Source organism: Sorex fumeus, unplaced genomic scaffold, assembly GCF_029834395.1.
Source record: "Sorex fumeus unplaced genomic scaffold, SorFum_2.1 ptg000018l, whole genome shotgun sequence".
NCBI lineage: Eukaryota > Metazoa > Chordata > Mammalia > Eulipotyphla > Soricidae > Sorex > Sorex fumeus.
The window spans coordinates 8,367,116-8,388,861 of NW_026606075.1; the positions used below are offsets into that span (position 1 = coordinate 8,367,116).

The 21,746-nt window shown below is 51.7% G+C and overlaps 1 protein-coding gene across 2 annotated transcripts; it reads right to left on the reverse strand.

Annotated features, from left to right (window-relative positions):
• Nucleotides 1–10,229: 10,229 nt before the first annotated feature.
• NR2F1 (nuclear receptor subfamily 2 group F member 1) lies at nt 10,230–20,324 on the reverse strand. 2 transcript variants are annotated; one of them, XM_056112383.1, is made up of 4 exons: nt 19,160–19,175; nt 17,728–17,836; nt 16,500–17,027; nt 10,230–11,301 (listed from the first exon to the last, which is right to left on the reverse strand). In XM_056112383.1, exons 2-4 carry the CDS (start codon nt 17,738–17,740, stop codon nt 11,021–11,023), a joined length of 822 nt encoding a protein of 273 aa, XP_055968358.1. In that variant the 5' UTR covers nt 17,741–17,836; nt 19,160–19,175; the 3' UTR covers nt 10,230–11,020. The 2 variants fall into 2 exon arrangements, with proteins under 2 accessions (XP_055968358.1, XP_055968357.1); XM_056112382.1 differs by lacking the exons at nt 17,728–17,836; nt 19,160–19,175 and adding an exon at nt 19,553–20,324.
• Nucleotides 20,325–21,746: the final 1,422 nt, after the last annotated feature.

The window sequence follows — 21,746 nt, forward strand, 5'->3', positions numbered from 1 at the left end:
CCCCTACCAACGCACCCGCGTTAACTCAAGCCCAGTCTGCACCCGAGATTCCTAGACTGTATGAGCCACTCCGGTCCGTGCGGGTGCACCAAATCGTGTTAAAATGTTTCCATCCTTTGCTCAACCCGAAGGGGGTGTAAAATGAAAGAGAATGGCTGGTTCTTTCTCCTGAAAGCTTATCAAGACACAGCGCACGCCAAAAAAAAAAAAAAAAAGTGGGGTTGGGGGGGGTTGGGTGCTGGCGGGGAGAAAGAAGAAAGAGAAAGAAGAAAGAAAAAGAGCAGAAAGGGGAAAAGAAAGAAAGAAATCTCTTAAAATGGGGGAGGGGAAGGGACTGCGCGGAACCTTGAAAATTCTCCTATTCATATTGGGAGCGTCCCCCCACGCCCCACCCCCCTTTTGCCCTTTGAAAAGGAGTCCTGTCACTCAGAAGGGGGCTGCCTCTGCAGCCTCCGCCCCATCCACCCACCAGCCGGCCCCGGCCCACCCCGCCGCCCTCCCCGCACACGCAGTTTCTTCCAAGTGCTTTTTCAAGTCAGAGCTGCGGAGAGGAGAGGTGCGGCGGCCGCAGAGCCCCGCACACAAGCGCGTGTCCCGGCGGAGCGCGGCGCGGCCAGTCCGGCGTGGCCAGCCCCGGGCCGCGGGCTCTTTCATGTCCCCGAGCCGCCGCACCCCCCTGGCTGCCGCCCCTCCTCGCCGCCGGCCGTCACGTGGCCAGCACCGAGCCCCCACGGAGCCCTTTGTTAAGCCCCCCACCCACCCCGGGGTCCCCGCGCCCGGCTGCCCTGGCTGGGGCGCTGCCACCGGCTGGACGCTCCCAGACCACGACCCGCCCGGCCGGGCCCCGCTCTGACTCCCGCTCTGACCGGGGCAGCCTGGAGATGACTCTGGACCACGACCCCAAAGCACTTGGCAAATGAAAATTCCCCGCACGTTTTGGGGGCAATCGCACCGGGGGGCACCCCAAGGTGGCTAAGCCAAAAATTCGAGGCACAACCCGGGTGAGGGGCACCTCCGCACCAGTGCAGTGACCACTGAGCTGACTTCCCTCCTCTGTCTATTCTGCCTCGCTTCTCTCTCTCTCTCTTCTGTCTCTCTCTCTCTCTCCAACCCCCCCCCCCCCACTCCTTTTACCCTCTGCCGTGTTCAGAGGCTCAGTGGGTGGGAGTGTGTGTGTGTGTGTGTGTGTGTGTGTGTGTGTGTGTGTGTGTGCTCGCTTGCTCGCACTTAGGTGGAACTTTCACAAGACTATGTTAGACACTTATAAACTTGCCAGGATGGGGGAGTTAACTCTGGAGTAAATGTACTGGTGGGAGAGTTTAAGCAAGTTATTTGGGAGGAAATAGGGGGTCAGATTTGGTCTAAGTGGAACATCTGCAAAACATTCAAGCAGCTTATTCAACAAAGAATCTAGCCATTTATTGTAGAAATAATAAAAAGCCACTAATGATTATGGTTCCCACCCCTTCCCCCAAAAGGCCAAATCCTAATGAAATAATTCAAAGGTAGGCCTCATTTCCTAATAGTGGAATTAAACAACAACAAAAAAGAGCCCAACTAAACTTTCCAGCTCTGCCTTCTTAAGGGCCTGGGAACCTTGCTGAGAAATTAGGTAAATAAAAAGGCGAGTTGGAATTTCTGTAGAGCTCCAGCGACAGTGCCCCAACTTGCATGGAGTTCTGCCTTGCTATGCAATTAAATTACAGTAAATTCCTCCCTGAAAGATAAAATTTGGAAGACTCTTTAGGATTCGAAGATGTCTGGGGTTAAGTAGCTTTTAAACCGTCAGCTTTTAAATGGCTTGTGCAATGAATAGCTACCTTTAAATCCTACAACCATTATAAATATGCTATACATCTGGGTGCCAGTTTATCTCTCCATATTTCTTTTGAAAATGAGGAAAGCATTCATAAAAAGCTACTTGGCACACTTTATTTTAGGAAAGCAGATGTTAATTTTTTCACGTATCATTTTATGACCAAGTACATGTGTAACGTTGGAAAGCATCCAGAACGCCTCTATTATTTGCTGAATGACTGTTAGTTGAGGCATATTATTCTCAGCCTAACCATGGTATAGGTTATATCAATAAAGTAAACATCTGTGATTTTTTTTTTAAACCAGGGAAAGAGTTCCTCCGAGCGAGGGATGGTGGGGGAAGTTTGGGAAGGATGCACACCTGCGCGCTAGCGAATAGGACGTTTCTGTTGTTCGGTGCAAAACAATGTCTCTGAGCCGGCCACTCGGGGCTGGAAATACATGGCGGGAGATAAAGTTGAAAGCCTTTTCCCGCGTGCCAAATGGGAATCTCCCTGTGGCCTTCTGCGCTGCAAGATAACAGGTACTGAGTGCTCCTGGCCTGCGCGGCCGCGCACCACCACCTCCCTCCCCCCCACCTCACCAGTCAAACCCCAGGCCAGCCCGGGCTAAGCCTGGCGCTCAGGCTCTAGGAATTCCCAGGCACCGCGGAAATTTCAGCGGGGTTCCCAGCCTCAAAATCTGCTCAGGAAGCGTCCTCATTTGCCCTGCGTCGCTCCAGGACACGGGTGCCCGGGATAAGCTAGTGGCGTGATAATTAATGGAATACAATATTTATGGTCCGATGTATTGACTCTGAGGCAAGTGCGTGGTGTAGACAGTCCATGGGGGTCTGACAAACAGGGAGTGAGTGAACAAACATAATGACCCAAGTACTTATGTCTATCCGGTTTACTCACTTAAATCCGAGGTATGTAACATCATGATAAATATTAATATCCACCTAGACAGCCCCGTCGAACGCCTAAGCTCTCCCTCCCTGAGCACTGCCCTTATTTTTTTTTAAAGGGACGGAGTGGAGGTTTTAAACATAAAATGCTGCAAATATGAAAAATAGGTCACCAATAAAATTGGTCTCAGCATGGAGTGTAATTGCAACAAAGTGCCGCCGAGTAAAATCGAGGAGTGAGCTGGCTGAGGCGGCACAGTCGCGAACCATCTGGTGTGTATTAAAAGTGGTGCTGTAAATATTGCTGAGAGCTAATGCATTATCGGCTCCTATAAGTGCACAGGGCCTGTAAGCTTTCCATATGTTAGAATATGTAGATCTGGTGAGAGTAGAGAGAGGTGTCCTATCAATCACCGGTTTCGAACGCATTGTTTTGCCCACTCGGTGGAATTTTGGCCAAAAAGTGTAGGATATATTCATTCCCATTCTCCACCCCCCCCTTCTTCTCTCAGCTCGCTCTTTCTCTTTTTCTCCAGCTCTTTCTCCCAGTTCCCTCCTTCCATCTCCTCCTCTCTCCCTTCTCTCCAAGGGGATAGGACAGGCACTGTTGACGTCACTTCACATCAGTAAAAGAGAGTAACTGTTTCAGAGAGAGGGAGAAAAAAAAATCATCTGTTTTTCATCAGTGCTAAAGTTTTGCCTTTTTAATAGGAATGAGCTGCCCTGCCTGAGGACTCCTTCTGTTTTGTAGCTTTCAAGGGTGGTCAAAGAGGTTGGGAGCTGTTCTTCAGCCTCGGAGCTCCGTCCTCCTAGAAGCACTTACAACGCCAGCATCAACTCCACAAGATGAAACCAATTAAAGTAAGATGCAAAGAGAATGTCTCCTAGAGAAGATTTCACATCCACACCTACTAGGCAACTTTTGCCAAGGCGAGTGGAAGACTTCCGGCTCCACGCACTTGTGCTTGGCGTCCTGGAACTTCTTCCCTTCTCTCATGTTCCTCTCCTCATAATTGCACCCCCCACACACCCAAACCGCCACACGCAGCACAGCTAATAATTTTCCCTGCTGTCACATTACTTTCCTAGGGAAAACAGTTCGAGTCCTCCATTTCCTGATGACACCCCACATTTAAGAGTTTGCTATAATTACCCCTCATCTCCTGTTAGCCTCTCCCTCCCCCATATTCCTTAGTTACCACTCTTCACTCCAATCCAAAGCCAGGAACTTTCACTACTCTGTCCCACAGGATCAGTTTCTCCCTCCCCCAAGTTGTCCAGATCACCTCCACTCTGCCTCTTCCCTTCCCCTTCCTTCCTCCCCCCCCCCCCCCCACCTTTCCTTCTTGTGCACACACAGTACAAACTCCAGCACTCTCAGTGTGGAGAAACCTGCTGGTCATGACAACCCAAGTTCAATCAGCAAATGAATAAAACTCTTACTTTTCTTTTGGCTGCCGGCTGCATTCCCCCTCTGGCCGTTGCCTCCTTTAATTATAGGAGCTATATTTCTTCCCTGGGAGACATTCGAGGGGATTTTTAGTTGGAAACTCGTTTCTGCTGAGTTATTTGGGAGCCAGGACCAGGCAGTGAGTGGCCCAAACCCAGAAGCTTTGAGTGAAGTGCAGATTGAGACATATCGAGTTCCCTCTAAAAGGATCATTTCATGTGGGAGGTTGGACACAAAGTTTGCCCTCGTGACTGGCATTCCAGTGAGAGACATGCATATTTTAAAACAACAAAGCAAGCTAGAAAGAGGGCTTAGGGGAGGGGGGAAAACTTGGAAAGAAGTTACTAAGTGACAAACATCTGTCAACATGGGATAATTTGTACACTCCAGTGTAAAACTATCTGCCTGATTTGATGGAGTTCAAGACACAGGATCTAGGAGAGCAAAGTGGATACATATTTATTCCTGTGAGATTTGGTTAAAAACACACTTGGCCCAAAATATTGCAGGTGATTAGAACAGCACAAATGAGCGTAATTTTAAAACGTTTCTTAGAATAGCGGGTGCTCTAAAATGACACATTTCTGATAGCTAACACAGAAATGACACCCTATTTTGAAAGATGTGTTTTATTTAAAAAAAAAAAGACAACAGTGATGGAGTAATACGCAGTATATTTTAAAAATAGAACATAAAGCAGAATTTATCATATGAAACAAAACCAAACAGAAGAAAGATGAGGCACAAAAATCTCAAACAACTCCCGGTTGCAATGTTCTGGAAATCTTTAACTAAAAGTACCAGCTTTACATGTGTATGTAAGTCTAACATAAACATCCACCTCTCTCTGCGCGTCAACAAGGAGAAAAGGCAAAATATTTTCAAATGATTTCTCTCTCATTTAAGCTTGGAGTTTTGATGAATGTATTACACTTTGTACACTTAGAGAGAGAAAAGCAAAAAAAAAAAAAAGCCCACAAAAAAGTCCGTTTTAGAAGGGAAGTTTTAAAAAGAAGAGTGAAAGATCTTGCAAGTTCTTGGAATGTCTCTTTCTTTCCTTTCTTTCTTTCTTTCTTTCTTTCTTTCTTTCTTTCTTTCTTTCTTTCTTTCTTTCTTTCTGTCCTGAATCCCCAACAGCCACATGGAAGTTCAGTCTCCAGCTTCCACCGAGAAATCTTTTTCTCTTCCAGATCTGAAGACAAAAGGAGAGGAGGCCTGGTGGTGAGCGGGATATCTCTGTTAGTTGTCAGCGCAGGTCCATGGGTTAGGAATGCTAATGAGCTCTTGGCCAGCTGAAGTCTTGGTTCTCTCTCGAACACCCTGGCGCTCACACACACTCCCGCTCCTGCTTGCCGTCTGACAAGCTCACAGAGCCTCGTGCACGACCCTGTCTCTTTCCCTTTTTTCCTCTGAGCCCAGAGATCGATCGCTGACCCCAGAGTTGGGCCAATGCTTTATTTATCTGGCTGTGCAATGATATTATCAGCCTTAAACGTTATATACAGCAAATGTCTTCCTAAATCAACACAATAGGCTACCTTGCAGAGACCAGCCTGGTCTGTTTTAAAGAAATATGTTCTCTCTCCCCTCCTCCACTCCCCACACTCCTCCCTTCCATGCACCCTCTCTCTTCCCCACTTTTACAACTGGGGGCATTTCATATGCTGGCTTTGGGATTTGATCCCTTATTTAGTTGGAGACCTTAGCAGACTAGGAGATGGATAGACACCATTATCTACCCATCACTGAGATCTCCATCAGGGCTGCCCTTGTCAGCCGGATCCAACTGTCCTGGTTACCCCACTCTGTTCACATGGGAAACATCACTTTAAAATGGGGTAGAGGAGGAGGCACAGGGTGGAGAATCGAGTGTGCAACCTGGCACCAAGTTAATTGTTTTCTTTCCTCTCAATTACATTCATAAAACCTATTTTCTGCATTGCATGTTATTTCTCTTTGTGCTTCAAAATTGAAACCACGTGCAGCCTTCTCCCCTCTGCACACACAATAAATGCACTGTCCCCTCCCCCAGCCCATCACACAACTATTTACATCTTGGTTACTCACTCTGAGCTCCGGCAAGGAAGAAGAACTTGGCCCCTAGAAGAACTAGGACTTGGTGAGGTGGTTTTATAATTATTATTATAATTATTATTATTATTAGTGAAGGCATCTCCCAAATCCATCTATGCGGAGGGAGTCTTCTGGACATCCCTGCAGTGACCCCGCCCTCTCCTCGCACAGGTGGTTGGGGCTGACTCCGGGAGAGATAGCATGGAAAATATCCATGGAAGCGGCAGTTCGCAGCCTCCAGGCAGGCCCACCCGCTGCTTGCTTAGCACCCTGGCCCTCCGACCCCTGGTTCCAGCATCCTGAACCCAGCAGAACCCCCACCCCCACCCCACAAGGAGCGGCCACTCCCCGGGGAGCATTCAGCACCCAGGTTCTCCCAGGCAAAGAAGTCCTCTGTCCCATAAATAAATAAATAAACTCTAACGGGGGGGGGGGAGCTGGAAAATGGATTCGCTGACAAGGAGAGATAATAAATGAGAGGCGCTTTCAGATAGATATCTCAGACGTGAAATTGCGCCCAGCTGGTTGTGTAAGCAAACAAATAGTTTCATGTTAGGGACTCTCAACTTGTGGCTTGATGAATAGAACACGACAGAGGTAAATGGGTCTTTAACTCATTTAGGAATACAACTCTTTGGCTTTTCAAGTAAAAAGCCCAGTGACGCCACAGATCCCAAGCAGACCCTCTAACAAGAGTTTTATTAGTTCCTACTTGTGTCTCCCTCCATATCCTCCCCATGCCTCTCCATGGCTTCCCATTTGCCAGGCAATTCGGTGATTTGTTCTGAGGAATGGAGGCACTTGGGGGAGATGATTCTGTCACTGCCCGTGAGTGCAGGAGATTTCAAACAAAAACAAAACATAAACTTTGGCGTGCACCAAGCCCAGAACTCAAGGAGGTTGAAAGTGAGGATTCTGAGCCACCAGTGCATCTAGCTTCCAAGCTAGGCGCTGGGGCCCCTCAGCAAACAGAACCTGGCTGGCTTCTACACCATTTGAGAGACAGTGCCCCCAGAAATCAGAGGTTGCTCTGGTAGTTAGATGGGACACCCCACCCCCACTCCTTGGCGTCCACCAGGCCTGGGGGTCCTAAGTTGGGGTGTATATCCAAGGGCAAGGGTCATGTTGAAACTGCCTTGTACCAGTCCTTGTCCTCGAATGAAGTGCAGCATCGCTCCCTGGAGATGTTCAGAGGCCAGCATGTCCCGAGATGGCCTTTTTGATGTTTTCAGCCAAGCTTGTGGCTAAAGTAGTTAAAACCCAGCTTCAAAGCCCCTAAAGTTCTCAGTCTCCCAGCACGCATTTGGATTAGAAAAGGGAACGTTTGACTTTTATAGGTTCCAGGTAATTTCAAGAGAGATGCGCCTTGTGTGGCCCGCTCTCCAACTAGGATGCATTTACACTGGCTCTAAGGAGCTGGTCAGCTCTAGTACGCCCAGGGAGCCCGGCCAGCTCGGTCAGCCCTGCCCCACTCCGCATACGCCTTAGAGGTGGGACGGCTTGGGTGGCAGGAGCAGGCCCAGGAGGGGCCGTGCGCCCCCAAGATGAACGTCTAACCTCCACCTGGTTGTGGATTGCAAGGCTCCCCCTGGCGCTTAGCTCGAAGGCGGCCTCACAGTTCAGGAGCCTCCGGGGTGGCCACCCAGGCAGAACCTCTTTCTTGCTCCCTCGTGCCTTCTGGCCAGTGATTCCTTCCCAGGGTCTGGAGAGGCATCGGATGCTGCAGAGGCGCAACCGCTCACCACCCGCTCAGCGTGGGAGACCCTAGATGAGACCGCGGGTCGCGGCCAGCCGGTCCAGGGTCGCTTGGGGTCTCCGGGAGTGGACGCTTCCTCGTTGACCGAAGGTTCCCTCTGTGGCTGAGAAGCTGCGCTCCCAGAGCCTAAACATCTCCCTTTCGCACGGGCAAATGCTTGCATCTCCGACTGTGCCTCGCCGAGTCGCCGGCAGTCCGTCCGGCCCGACGGGGGCGCCCACAGGGCGAGCGATCCCTGGGGAAACGTCTCTGCAGGAGGGGGACACAGAGATCTCGAAGACTCCTCACGGCGTGCAACGCCAGTGAGTGCTCACTCGGCCTCCTAGAAGGCTGCAGGAAAGAAACACCCCTCCTTCCCCCCCACCCCCACCGCCTGCAGCCCCCTGCCTGGCAGAAGCCCGGGGGACGCAGAGCCACTCGCGCTGTCCTTGCACTCAGCCCAGGGGCTCCCCGGCTCCCTCCACCCAGCGTGTGACCGAGCCCGTCAGGCCCCGGGCAGGCCCGTCTTCACCCTGCGCCGCCGTGCAGGACGTGCAAGGCTGGGGCTCAGGATTAGAAAGGCTCCCCCCGGGTGCCCCAGGTCAGGCCCCCCAGGTCGTCGTGGGCAAGCTCCAGGCCCAAGTGAAGCAGGGTCACCTCTGGACTCCTCCACAAGGAGAACCGCTTCCCTCCCCACACTGCGCTCCTTGCGCTGGGGCTTCAATATTGAACTTAATTGAAAAATACGTCTCGACCTACGAAAATGTTGATCTGTTTTTATCAGAGGGATCACATTGTAATGAATATATTTACATCTCATTTTAAGAAAGGCAAGAAAGATCTGGGAGCACTTGGAGGCAGCCAGGCTCCCCTCCCCCTCCGTGCTCCCGCAGACCACCCCACCCCATCCCACCTTCTGAGAAGGGGCACTCTTGAGACTTTCTGAGAGGTTGTTAGGGGTCCCTATGTTCTGTCCTCATGTCTCCTCTTGCCTGGGTCCTCCACCTGCCCCAGGAAGGCAACTTAGGCCCAAAGATGTGGACCCTGGGTGTGCTACAAGGACACAGCCCAGGACCTAATATTAGGGACCTGAGCTGCCTTGGGTTGCCCAAGATGCCGCACTCTCCAACACCCTGTCCCCGTAGTAGGAGTCAGGTGCATTCTCAGGCAGGCCAGCCACTGAAGGGGGCTCTGCGGAGCCTGATCCCCCACCCCAGCTGCCTCAGAGCCCAGAACCGCATTGCTGCAGTGCTGCACCCAGAGTATTAAAAGCTCAGGTAAGTTTGGAGTCTGAGGGCTTGTTACTGCGTTTGTGAAGTGCATGGAAGGGGGCCTGGACACCTGGGGAGGTCCAACAAATGCAAAGCTAACTTGGCTAGTGTGAAAGTCCAGCTCTTGCCCTCTGCCTCTGTTCAGACTGGCTTGGGTTTGCGGGGGAGAGAGGAGGGAAAGGTGTTATTGAAAAGATGCGGCTAATATGGTGAAGGGAAAGCCCCCTGGCTCTGCATGTTCACCTGGTGCAAATTGGCATCCTGTCAAACACTCACCCCCAGAAAGCTGTTAGAGCCCCACCCATACCCCACAGCACACCCAAGCAGAGACCTTAGCACAACAGGTCCTCGCTAAGAGGACCACTAGGGGAAAACCCTCCTTAGCAGAATGGAAGTCCCAGATTCCAGAGCCTTGTCCCAAATGCCACAGTAGGGCCCCTTCCACCCCTCCAAGGGAGGGATGGGCCTCCCAGAAACTTCTTCAGCAGACTGAAAAGGGCGGTTGTGGTAAAAACCACTCAGAGTTCTGTGCCCCAGCTCCCCCAGGCACTCCAGATGCCAGTATTGAGGCAACTAAGCCGCCCACTGGCTCTGAGAGCCCCTATACCTCTCCCAACTCTCTCCAGCCAGGCGAGACCCCACTCTGTCTGCCCAGGCCTAGCCACTAAGCTTACTGCACCCTTCCTGCCTGCCGTGTGCAGGGAAGCTTATGAGTCACCAAGTCCCACTGGCCGATGCCCCCAACCAAGGCAGCAAGCTCTCCCAATCACCTTGGACCCACTCAGAGCCTGACCTTCATAATTAGAAAGTCAAAGCAGTGCGTTTGGTTTAAGGAAAGAAATCTCCTAGCCAACTTGGTAATGGACCTTAAAAGCCCTCCCCCACCCCCACACACCACCACCACTCACCTCATTCTAACAATAATTGGGGTGGAAATTAATCGAAAGGACTCTCTTACAATGATGGCATCTGTCAAGCAACCAGACACGTGGATTTTGCTAAATTCTTTTATTTTTGTTTAAATTTTCACTTCAATTTTAATTCTTGAAGAACAGCCTTGACAACATATATCGCACTCATTATAAGAAGCAAAGGGTTATATCAAAAATTATTAGTATAGAATCACAGGAAATCTGGTTTGGAACCAGAAAAAAATACAAAACAGATATAGATACATAGACACAGGACATTTTTTATAATTATTTGGAAAATGTTATTTTCCCCTAATTCTTGTTTCCTTTTTTTTTTATGTGCATACGATGTTTAAATTTTACAAAAAAATGAAAATAAAGACTAGTATTTTACAAAATGAATAACAATGTTTGGTGCGTGTGTGTATGTGTGTGTTTCTACATAGGCTTCAGTCCACTTCCAAGTGTGTTGTTTTCTGTACAGAATATATCCACATCTGTCCACAATAAATCCTGGAAGGTCCATTAGTCTCCTTCTTGTTTTATTAAAATTCTCATGGTCCTCTCTCCCCCCCCCCAAAAAAAACGTGTTTTTCTCACCAGACCCAAGGTCCCTTTTTGCTTTCCTTCCCACCACGTTCACAGATCTGATCCTTACAAAGTCTCTTTTTCTCCTGGTTCACGGCTCCAGTTGCATGTGTGCAGGGTGGGCTGTTTTTGTGGTTCCGGCCCTCTTCCCCCACTCCACCCACTGCCCAGCTTGCCCGGCCACACCCTGCAGCAGCCACCCAGTGTCCCCAAGGCTTTGGAGTCCATGGTCCCCAGTGGCTCTCAGTCTCTACGGAGGCAGGGGTGGGTGAAAGCGCCGGGGGTCTAGGAGCACTGGATGGACATGTAAGGCCAGTTGAAGCTGCTCCCGGACAGTAACATATCGCGGATGAGAGTTTCGATGGGGGTTTTACCTACCAAACGCACGAAGAAGAGCTGCTCGATGACTGAGGAGGACACGGTGCGCAGCGAGGGCAGCCGCAGGAGCAGTTTGCCGAAGCGGCTGGGCTGGTTAGGGTACTGGCTCCTGACATATTCCTCCAGCGCACACTGCGACTTCTCCTGCAGGCTCTCGATGTGCGCAGCATCCGACAGGCCACAGGCGTCTGCCCAGGCAGCCACAGGGAGGAGAGACAAGGGGAGGGGGCATACCGTTAGGTCAGTGAACAGCAAAGGCTCCAGGAAGCTGTTAAAGATGTTTTAGGAAGAGGAGGAGGAAAGGGTGGAAATAGAAGAAAAAGGAAGAGAAAGCTTTCCCTCCAGGCCTCCACATTCCTTCTCCAGCGGTCTCTCCTGCCAGCCCCCAGCACAAATAAACATAAATCGAGCCCCCACCAAGCCTAGGGGAGCTGGGGAGAGAAGCACATCTCTGCGGAAGCAGCAGCCTTTCGGGTTCCTTTGTTTTTCCTCTTTCACCTTTGGATTAAATAATGTACGATGCTGGAGCCATGTTTGCTTGTACACAGCAACCTGTCCTCCGCCTGCAGGGGAGCATCTTTCCGCTGTGCTCATTAAAGGGATGACTTCTGCCCCTGGTTCCCCGGATTTTGGGGTGCTCAGGAGTCATGAAGACACGGGCAGTCAGGAGGCAGCTCTCAAAGGCTTCTTGGAGTGCTCCCCTCAAATCCCAATGACCCAACCGGAAACCACCAGCAGATCTAGAGGTGCGTGAACAAACGCAAGGGAGGGGGAAGGAACCATGGGGCTGGCAGTGCCTAGAATCAGATCAAGCCCATGCGTTTGCAATATAGGATTTGAGATCCCCTATCTCTGCAAGCAAGGACTCTGCTGCAAATCCTTGGTGAGGGTGTACGTGTCTATCAGGGCCTTAGATCAAGTAATTGAAAATTGGTCACATCTCTGTAAGCTATATAATAATCAGGAGGAAGAAGCTCAGTTACTCCAGGCTGCAGAGAGGAGACATCTTCAGCAATCAGACACAAAGCTAGGCTAGAGGCAGCTTCTGCTGCTGCTTTAGAACTGGGGCATGGGGAGTTGGGGGTGGGGTGGGGTGGGGTGGAGGCATAAGCCTCCTGTGGCAGGACCAGGAGAGAAAGAGGCACCTACACACAATAACAGCATCTCAAAATCTGTGTGTTTATCTCACATCAACCAAGCCTCTTCTTGATCTCCTAAAAATATTTCCAGACAGCAGTTATATACCATATCTACTAACCAGACGGAAGTGAAGGGCAGGTGCAAAGCGAAGACTTCCTTTCCTAAGTTCAAACACCTGTGTTGTTTCATCGATTAATAATAAATATTTAAAAAACAGGAAGATCACAGAGAAATGCTGAGCCAGTCAGGAGGTTACCAGAGATCAAAGACAGAGTTTGCTAATCTATAGATCTGGGAAGAAATGCATGCATGGTGATACTCTCAAAAGGACATTATACAATCGTGAATGGGCAAGTGTGACCCTAAGAAGACACAACAAATGAGTCAAAGCGAAAACTCTTGCCTGCTGAGTTTCTGAGCTTTATGTCTTTATATTTTAAGAACTGGGATTTACAAAGCATTCTAACACCTTCATCTACAAGGCTATGGCCTTGAGCAAAAATACAAATAAAACTAGTGATAATTCAAGAACTTCTGAGGCAAGGCTCCTTTGACCCCAGATCCAGTCTGGCTTTCTCTCAGATGTCTAATTACTCCAGCCAGCCACTTGGGTGCCCCCACACTGGTCTGCCCTGGGAAGCCAGTGAGATTTTATGGCTGGCAGGGGGAGGGCAGGAGCACCCTGGGGCTTCGCAGGTTACAGAGGGGACTCTGAGGTCTGCCCTTGGCCCTGCCTGCTAACCTGACCCCACTGAATGACCACCATGCAGACTTGTCTTTACATCTATCTTGCTTATCTAACATCATGCATTAGTTGCCCATTATGCCACGGGCAGCCTCAGACAATGCAATAAAAAAAAAGGGACCCACTACTAGATACCCAAGCAGATATTTTTAAAGACCCATATGGCATTCCCTGAGGACCATCAAATATTTATGCGATATTTATGATTAGGGATTCCAGAGTGCAAGGTCACTACCCTTCTCCTAGCCAGGCTACTTCCTCTAAAGGCTGAAACTTCAGGCAGGAAAGACATGCTTGGGTCTTGGGCTAACTGCTTTCACTTATTTCCTCTGAAGGCAATAAAGCTTAGAGCCGGGCCTGGAAGTCAGGTGCCAGGTGGTCAGCCAGCCAGTCCTGGGACTCCCTTCAACAGTATCCTCAGCTGTGGTCATACACCTCCCTCCATATTCCTTCCTACACTGGAGAGTACTGCAAAGGTGATTCCCACAATCACAAGACAGTGTGAGCTCTCAGCTGGGTTGGGTAGATGTGGGAACTGAGCGAGGGGAGCAAGGGGTGTCATGAAGCACATGTGTATACTCCATGAGTTAAATCCCAGATAGGTAAAGGAGGTGGACGGGCTAAAAATCCATGTCTCACTTTTTATTTAGTAGTGTCAATGTGGGAACCCTCAATATTTCTTCTACTGTACATGGAAAAGAAATTATGTAAATAAATAACCATTACTGCTCAGGCCCTCCCGGCTCAGCCTTTGTAGTGCAGAGAATGTATTTCATGTTGTGCATTCAGAAGAGTTTAGTGTTCAGGAAATATAGATGTAATCAGCTGCCATAACTAGAAATCAAAGTTATTATTGTGCTGAAAATGGATTTATTGTATTTATGTTAACTAGATGGCTCCTTTCAGAGAAGGTCTCATTTATTTGAGAGAATATTTAGGTGTATGAATTAATGAATTTTTGAAAAAAGTAAGTTCGGGTCATGACCTACTCCTTGGATGCGATCCAGAATATTAAGGATTAAACATACCATCCAGAGGCCAAATGCGAAAACCACCACAGGGAACCCCCTAGCCGACTTCTAATACTTAGCCAGAGCTAATACTGAGCCAGAGCTAACCTCGTTGGACAATATGTCTAAAACTGTCGTTTCCATCAGTCAAAGTTTGCTTAAAAGTTGGATGACTTTGAGAAGGCTTCCCATGAATTCCCTTCTGGCCAGCAATCAAAACAGGTTTAGTCAAAAGTGGAAATGTGCTATACAGAGGAGGGAGGGGGATTACTAGTGACAGCTCTATTTCCATCTTCAGATTGTGGGTCTGCAATTTCCCAACAAAATACTGCTGTTGTTCACCCCAAGGCCTCCCTCCGCAACCTAAAGGTTTGGCTCGAGAAACTTCTTGGGGCAAACTTTTGGAAAGGAATACTTTTCACGGGGCTGTCTGTGGATGAAAGGCTGAAAGTAAACCGGAAGAACTCCACACTCTTCTCTGCAGCCTTCACAGTTCTCTCCTCTCTCTGGGAAAGGCTCAGAAAACTGGGGGTCTCAAAGAACCTTAGGAAGGACACAGAAAAAGGAGGGGGACCTTCTTCCTCTAGAAGACCTCCAGCTCCACTTCCCACTTCTGCTTCGAGACACCTCACTGGATGAGATTTTCGAAAACTCAGCTACTCTGACACTGGCTTGCTTCCTGATTAATTTGGCTAAAGAGCTGGGTAGTAGAGAGAGAGAGCCAGCCAGGCCCCAGGCCTGCCAGAGCGAAAGAAGCCCCGTTACTGCTTCCCAGGCTCTTTGTCACTTTTGAAAAACACATTTCCATCAAGAAGACTTATTAAGATAAAATGCATTCAAACACTGAGGAGGCTATTCAATAAATCTTCCATTTGTTTTAAGATTCGCACTTTATCCTCTTGCAAAGAAGAACTCCCTCTCCTACAAGCGGATCTGCATTTGCTCGGGAAGTAAAAGGGGGCATTCCAAGTCCATGGCTCTGGCCACCCTGCATACAAATGAGATTCTCTTGTCTAAATAAATTATCTGCTGTTCAGATCGATATTAATACTACATTTGCTACATTACAATATTGTGCAAATTTAAGAGTCATTTTAATACAATGTAAATACGATTCTTCACGCATGAAAGCCAAGAAATATTGATAGATTATACCACTGCTTACTGTTCCACAAGGCCCTGGGAAAGGGGGTTTGGCCATTTGTGCTCAGACTGGTTTTAATTTGGCCTTTGGAGGTTCTGGTTCTCAGACAGATTTATTGGGATGGTTTATTTGTTCTGTGAATGGAGGAATTAAAAACAATAATGCCAATAACAGTGGTAGAAGTACAACTAACCCTACTCACAGTGGGTAAGCCTGAGGCCGAGTGGAAGCTGTGCTGTTCACCACCAGCTTCTTTTTGGCTTTGTTTATATTTCCCCCATTACCTGCTGTCCCGGGTGTTTATATGTTTCCCTCTTGCAGGTTACAATAATAAAAGGCGGTCAGTGTTCTCAGAGGCTCAGACCAGAGCCTTCAAAGGCAACGTTAATGCACTTTCCTGGAAGTTAATTTGAACCATCTATCATAAGAGAAATTGTTAACATGCATGTTACTACTGCCTACATTTAATTTGAGATTTTTAAGGCACTCTGTGAAATTTTGAATGTTCATGTGTTCTGCATGGGTTGGAGATTTATCTCTAGGCCCGGGAATCCACTCAGACTTGGTGGGTGTTGGACAGAATTGCTTTTGTATTTTTTTTTTTCAAATCTTTGTTGTTTAGATCGAATCCGTGTTTTACGACCCTCAATAACCTCAGCAACTGCAAACATGAATGGTTTCCGATAAGGGAAAATCAGGCAGCAATAAAGCGGGATTATTTATGATTTATTTATGCGGATTCTTCTCTTTCTACCTCTGTGTGTGTGTGTGTGTCTGTCTGTCTGTCTGTCTGTGTGTCTGTGTGTGGATCTGTGTCCGGGGAAACTCATGCTGGGAGCATGCCACCCAGAGCAGAGAAAACCACCTTCCCACATCCCACATTCTCCTCCTTCCTTCTCCTCCCCCAGACACGCTCGGCTGTAACACACACACACACACACACACACACACACACACACACACACACACACACACACACTCGTCGCTTGCACATGCACGCCTTACAGTACACACGCGCAGCCAGACGGATGCACAGCACCGCCCTACCGGCCCCCTCCCCCCTACAACCAGACACGCACCCGCCACCGCCGCCGAGGCCCCGCGTTGGGGGCCCAGGCCGCTGCGCCCCCGTCGCCTGCCGGCCCGCACCCGCACCCGCACCTCGCGTGCTCCCGACAAGGCAGCTGCCCCGCGCCCGCTGCGTTCCCGCGCGGGGGCCGCGGGGCCGGGGTAGGCCCTAGGGCGGCGAGGGCCTGGCCGGACGCTGCGGCGCGGCGCTGGGGGCCCGGCCCGGCGGGAGCACGGCCTGCGGGGGTGCTCGAGCGCGCCCCGCGACCGCGGCCTCACCTGACGTGAAGAGCACGATGGCTTTGAGGCAGCTGTACTCGGCCGAGTCGACGTGCAGCGCCTTGAGCTTCTCCACCTGCTCCTGGAAGATGCGGATGTGGTCCATGAAGGCCACGACGCGGTCGGCGGACATGGGCGAGGCGTGCAGGCCGGCGGCGGCCAGCAGCGGCGCCACGTGCAGCGGCATGGAGCACTGGGCCGCGTTGAGCACGAAGAGCTCGCTCCAGGTGAGGCGGAGCAGGGACACCTGGTCGGTGATCTGCAGATCCGGGAAGAAGGGGATGTTGCGGGCCCACTCGACGGCGCTGAAGAGCAGGCGCGCGGCCAGCTCGCAGATGTTCTCGATGCCCATGATGTTGTTGGGCTGCATGCATTGGCTGCCGTAGCGCGACGTGGGGTAGGGCTCGGCGCGCAGCAGCAGCGAGATGTAGCCGGACAGGTAGCAGTGGCCGTTGAGAGGGTCCCCGTTGGTGAGTGCGTACTGGCCTGGATTGGGTTGGGTTGGAGGCATTCTTCCTCGCTGAACCGCTGACAAAAAGAAAGAGAGAAAAGAGGCAATGTGCATCCAGGGAGCTTGCGAACATCGGCCGCGCCGCAGCGCACCCAACACAAAGCGGAGGCTCTTCCCCGCAGCCTCCTGCATCCCGTGCGTTTTCGCTCACTCTCGCTTACACTCACGGTCCACACCCGGAGCATATCCGGGCAGTGGTCAGCCAGCTTCCGAGCTCCATTTACCCAGCCATTGGCTGCACCCCTGGCCACCCCAGCCCTGCCAGAATTAGGCCCGACTGAACGCCCCCCCACCCCCACCAGCCCCAGCTTGGCTACGCAGCCCTTCAAGGCTGAGTAACACACAGAAAAAGAAAATACCACTCATCCCTCCAGAATAAAACAAGTAAGCCAGGATAAAAGAAAAAAAGAAAAAGAAAAGAAAGGGGGAAAAAAGAAAGAAAAAGAAAAAAAAAGAGGCTAAACCAGAGGAAGGTTATATCTTCATTTGCAAACAAAACAGCATTTTGTTCAAAATATTTACACATTCTCAAAAAATGCTATAGAATTGTCCTTAAAACAGATACAAGTTCCATATCCCACTATCCCCTTACAACTTTTGACAAGAAAACAAGTATCCTGCACCCTCCCCTCCATCCTCCTCCCCATCTCCCCAACAGAGTTCTCACTGTTAAAAGCAATACAAAATTGATAAAATTCAAGAAAAAGTTGAACTTACAGTAGCCAAACATTATTGTGAAAAGTGGGAAATATAATTAATGTCTGTCCTGCGCGGTGGCACTGCAACCTGCAGCTAGCTTTTGCCCAGTGAATGCACGAGCTTGCAACTGCAAAAACACTGGATTCATTAACCATCTGAATGCAAAACGTAAGCATGCTTTGAGTTCTTAAAGCTGACCAAAGTTTTTTTTTTTTATGTGTATGTTTTACTTCAACAGTGCCAGCGTTTTAAATTGCCATGTAAACAAAGACAACTTTAGGAAAAGTTAGGGTTACTGGACTCTCCCCCCAACAAATTAATATAGATGTAGCCATCTATATGTTGTCATCTTATTTCAGATTGTGCACTATTTTCTTAAGTTTGCTCTGATTCCAATTTTAATGCAAGTCCAATGCAATTTAAGCTCTTGAAACATAATGGCTAGAATACTCCCGCCCCCCCCTTATAGTTTTGAACTTGGCAGTATTTTTTTCAATTAAAAGAGAGCACAATTCAAAGTTGTGTGTGTGTGTGTGTGTGTCTGTGTTTCTTCCAGATGCCTACAAAATCTCCCTGGAGCTAGAAATGAAGTCGTCATATTTGTCTGCTTCTTGAGATCTGAAAGAATTCAATTTCTTTTCTTGTGGCATATAAAATATAATTTTAAAGTCAATTACAAGAAGAAGTCATCTGCATTCTGCAAAATTGACTGGTTCCCTCATTTGACTATAAGACATCTCTAATGATTGTCAGAAGATAAACTTTAACTGTAAACGGCTAAATATATTTATAAGTGCTGCATCTCTTGCCACATGAACATGAAGCATATCTAAATACAACATCAAAAGTTGTGTTAAAAGAAGAAACCAAACCCATACAACACAGGGATTAAATGATGTGGAAGCTCATGCCAGCTGCAGTCTATGCATTACAGTCAAATCAGAAGGATCGGTAAATGCCGTTGTAAATTGTAATTTGTATGCAGTATTTAAGCGGAGGGTGGAGTTTGATGAAGAAATAAAACGAGTATCATGCTTTAAAAAAAATGACACAGCTATGAAAGCACGGTTCAGTCACAAACTTTCCTTTCAAAGTAGAGGGGTGAAAACAAGGCCACAGCTCTGGTAGGAGGCGGCCCCAGCTCGGTGAAAAGGAGAGGCAACCAGTGAACAGGCCAGAAGCCCCCCTTCCCCCCTAATTAGACCTACAAGTGCAATAAATCTCATTCCTCTTTTTCCAAGCTAAGCTTCCAAAAGGATGAGGCAGCAATGAATCTGGGGGTCTGGGCACTCCAGTGCCCGGCCCTCCCCCACGGAAAAGAACAGGGATGATGAGGTGGAAGGGACAGTGGAACGACAAAAGCACAGACACGGAGTTTCCCGGGACAAATAAGCACCCCCCTCCCCAAGTTCATGCCAGCAGCACAGCCCCCCCAAGCATCCTCACGCACACGCGGGAGACACACTGAGCACATCCAGGACAGAGGAGGAAGGGAGGGGATTTGAAGCCACAGCTCACGATCCCGGGGACACAGTCCTGAGCAGGCAGCGGGTGGGGGAGAGGAGCCGGGGAGAGGAGAGGAGCGCAGGCCGGGAGGGGGAGGCAGCGGCAGCGAGCTGGGAGGGGGGACGCAGGGGGAGGAAGGCAGCGGGGACAGGGGAAGCTGGGACGGGCCGGGACCACGGGAGCCCCAGCCCCTCGCTGCCAGCCACCCCCGCGAGAGAGAGAGAGGGAGAGAGAGGGAGAGGGAGAGAGGGAGAGAGGGAGAGAAAGAAAGGGAGAAAGAACGAGGGCCAGGGAGGCGAGCGGAGCGCAGGGCGAGAAGCAGAGAAGAAATATTCACCTTCCCGCCTCATGCCCACTTTGAGGCACTTCTTGAGGCGGCAGTATTGGCACTGGTTGCGGTGGTGCTGGTCGATGGGACAGTTCCTGTTGGCACGGCATGTGTAAGTTAAGTTCCTGCGGACGCTCCTCTTGAAGAAACTTTTGCAGCCCTCGCAGGTGAACTGGCCGTAGTGCTTGCCGCTCGACTTGTCCCCGCACACCACGCACTCGATGTGCTGCTGGCTCTGGCCCGAGCCGGGCGGGCCCTGGCCCTTGTCCCCCGCCGTGCCGGGGGTGGCCGGCGCTCCCGGCTGACCCGGGGTCTGCGGCGTGTGCGGCGCGCCGGAGCCCGCCTGCTGCTGCTGCTGCTCGCCGGCGCCGCCGCCGCCGCCGCGGGCCGCCTGCGCTGCGGGGTTGGGGCCGCCGGGGTTGCCCCCGGCCACGTCGTCCTGCGGATCTCGCCAGCTGCTAACTACCATTGCCATATCTTTGGGCCCGGGGAGCGCTGGGGGGGAGCCGAGCTGCTCGCCGAGGGCCGCGGGGCGCGCGGGCGCGCCGCGCGGGGAGAGGGAAGGGGGGCGGGGGCGGGGGCGGGGGGCCCGCCGGGCGCCCCGGGGTCGCGGGAGCCGAGCCCGAGCCGGGCCCCGGCCGCTGTCGCCGCCGCCGCCGCCGCCGCCGCCGCCGCTCCTGCCTCGGCCGCCCCGCTGCCGCCGCGCGCCCGCCCGCCCTGCTGGCGTTTTGTTGTGGTTCCTGCTGTTTCCTCGCGCTCCCTTCGCAGCCCCCCCAGGCTCTCAGGCTCGCCCCCCCACCCCGGCGCCCCTGCTCCCCTCGCCCGCTCCCCCCCCGCGCTCCGATCCTGGGGGGGCCGCGCGCTCCTTCCCCCCCGCCCCACCCCCCCCGGCGAGCGAGCGAGCGAGCGAGCTCCCTGCCCGCGCTGCTTTTTCCTCCTGCCCCAAGTTGCAAAATCAGAAATGGCACAGGCGGCAGCCGGGAGCGGCGCGGGGCGCAGCGCCGGGGGCGGCGGGCATGGGCCACGGCGCGCGCACACTCTCGCCCTCCGCCTCGCCCGCACCCCCGCGCGCACACACGCTCGCACACACGCGCCCGCTCCCCCGCGCCGGCCGCCCGGCCGCTCGGGCTAAGCGCGGCGCGCGGGCCGCGCCGGCATAGAGGAAGCCGGCGAGGGCGGCGGCGGCGGCGGCGAGGGCGGCGGCGGAGGCGGGGGGTCGCGGCTGCGAGCGCCGCCGGGGCCGCCCCTCAGCCGCCGCGGCGGGCGCCGGAGTCCGGGCGGGAGTCGCGGCCGCCGCCGAGGCGCGGCGAGCCGGGCTCGGAGCCGTCCGCGCCGCCGCCGCTGTCCCGGCGTGCGCCCTGGCGGGGCTCGGGAGCGAGGGCCGCGCGGGGAGCCGGGCCGGGCGCGGGGCGAGGCGGCCGGGGCCGATCAGGGCGCGCGGGTGTCGGGGGGCCAGGTCCAGGGCCGGACGCGGCCAGCCATTCAGGAGGGCAGCGCCGGAGAGCGGGAGGCGGCCGGCCCGGAGGATCGCGCACCACTTTGCTCTTTTTGTTGTGCCGGGCGCGCGGGGCTCGCTCGGCGCCGGCTTCCTGCGGGAGGCGGCGGAGGGGCGAGGAGGACGAGGCGATCTCACGCCGGCGACGGCTTCACAGCGGAGCGGGGAAGACAAAAATCAGAAGGAAAAGGAATCGCCAAAAGAAAAAAAAAAAGAGAAAAAAAAAAGCAAGCGAGAGAGACATCCAAAGTAGGTCGGACAAATAATCCTCTTCTTTTCCTCTTTCTTGCTCCTTCTTCGGCTTCTTCTGCTACAACACACAGAGCGAGTTAAAAAAACCCTGGAGATCGCCCAAAAATGTTCTTTTTTTAGTATTTTAAATAAGTGCTCTTCAGCCGGGAACCAACACCCTCCCTCCAAAAAAAAATCATCTATGTATAAAATAATGATAAGAAGAATGCGAAGGGGGTGCCTCCTCCTTTCTTTCCTTTTCCTTTTCTTTGCTTTTTTTTTTTTTTAAGTTTAGCTCTCTCTCTTCTGCAGGAATGGAGTGGAAGAGACAAGGAGGAGGGAGAAAAAGGAGAGACGGGAGAATAAGAATACGAGGGAAACAACTAATAGACTCTGTAAGAAAAGAGAAAGGGGAGAAAGAAGAGGGGGAGAACGAGAGAGCGAGAGATTGAGGAAAAGAGAGGCGGAGGGAGGGAG

What these genes read in the sequence shown, in the direction of transcription:
- NR2F1 (XM_056112382.1), bottom strand. Translation starts at nt 20,018, where the DNA reads ATGGCAATGGTAGTTAGCAGCTGGCGAGATCCGCAGGACGACGTGGCC. An exon ending in AGTGGGCATGAGGCGGGAAG is followed by an intron (nt 17,028 to 19,552) that starts GTGAATATTTCT and finishes TCTTTTTGTCAG; the next exon opens with CGGTTCAGCGAGGAAGAATG. An exon ending in CATCGTGCTCTTCACGTCAG is followed by an intron (nt 11,302 to 16,499) that starts GTGAGGCCGCGG and finishes CTGCCTGGGCAG; the next exon opens with ACGCCTGTGGCCTGTCGGAT.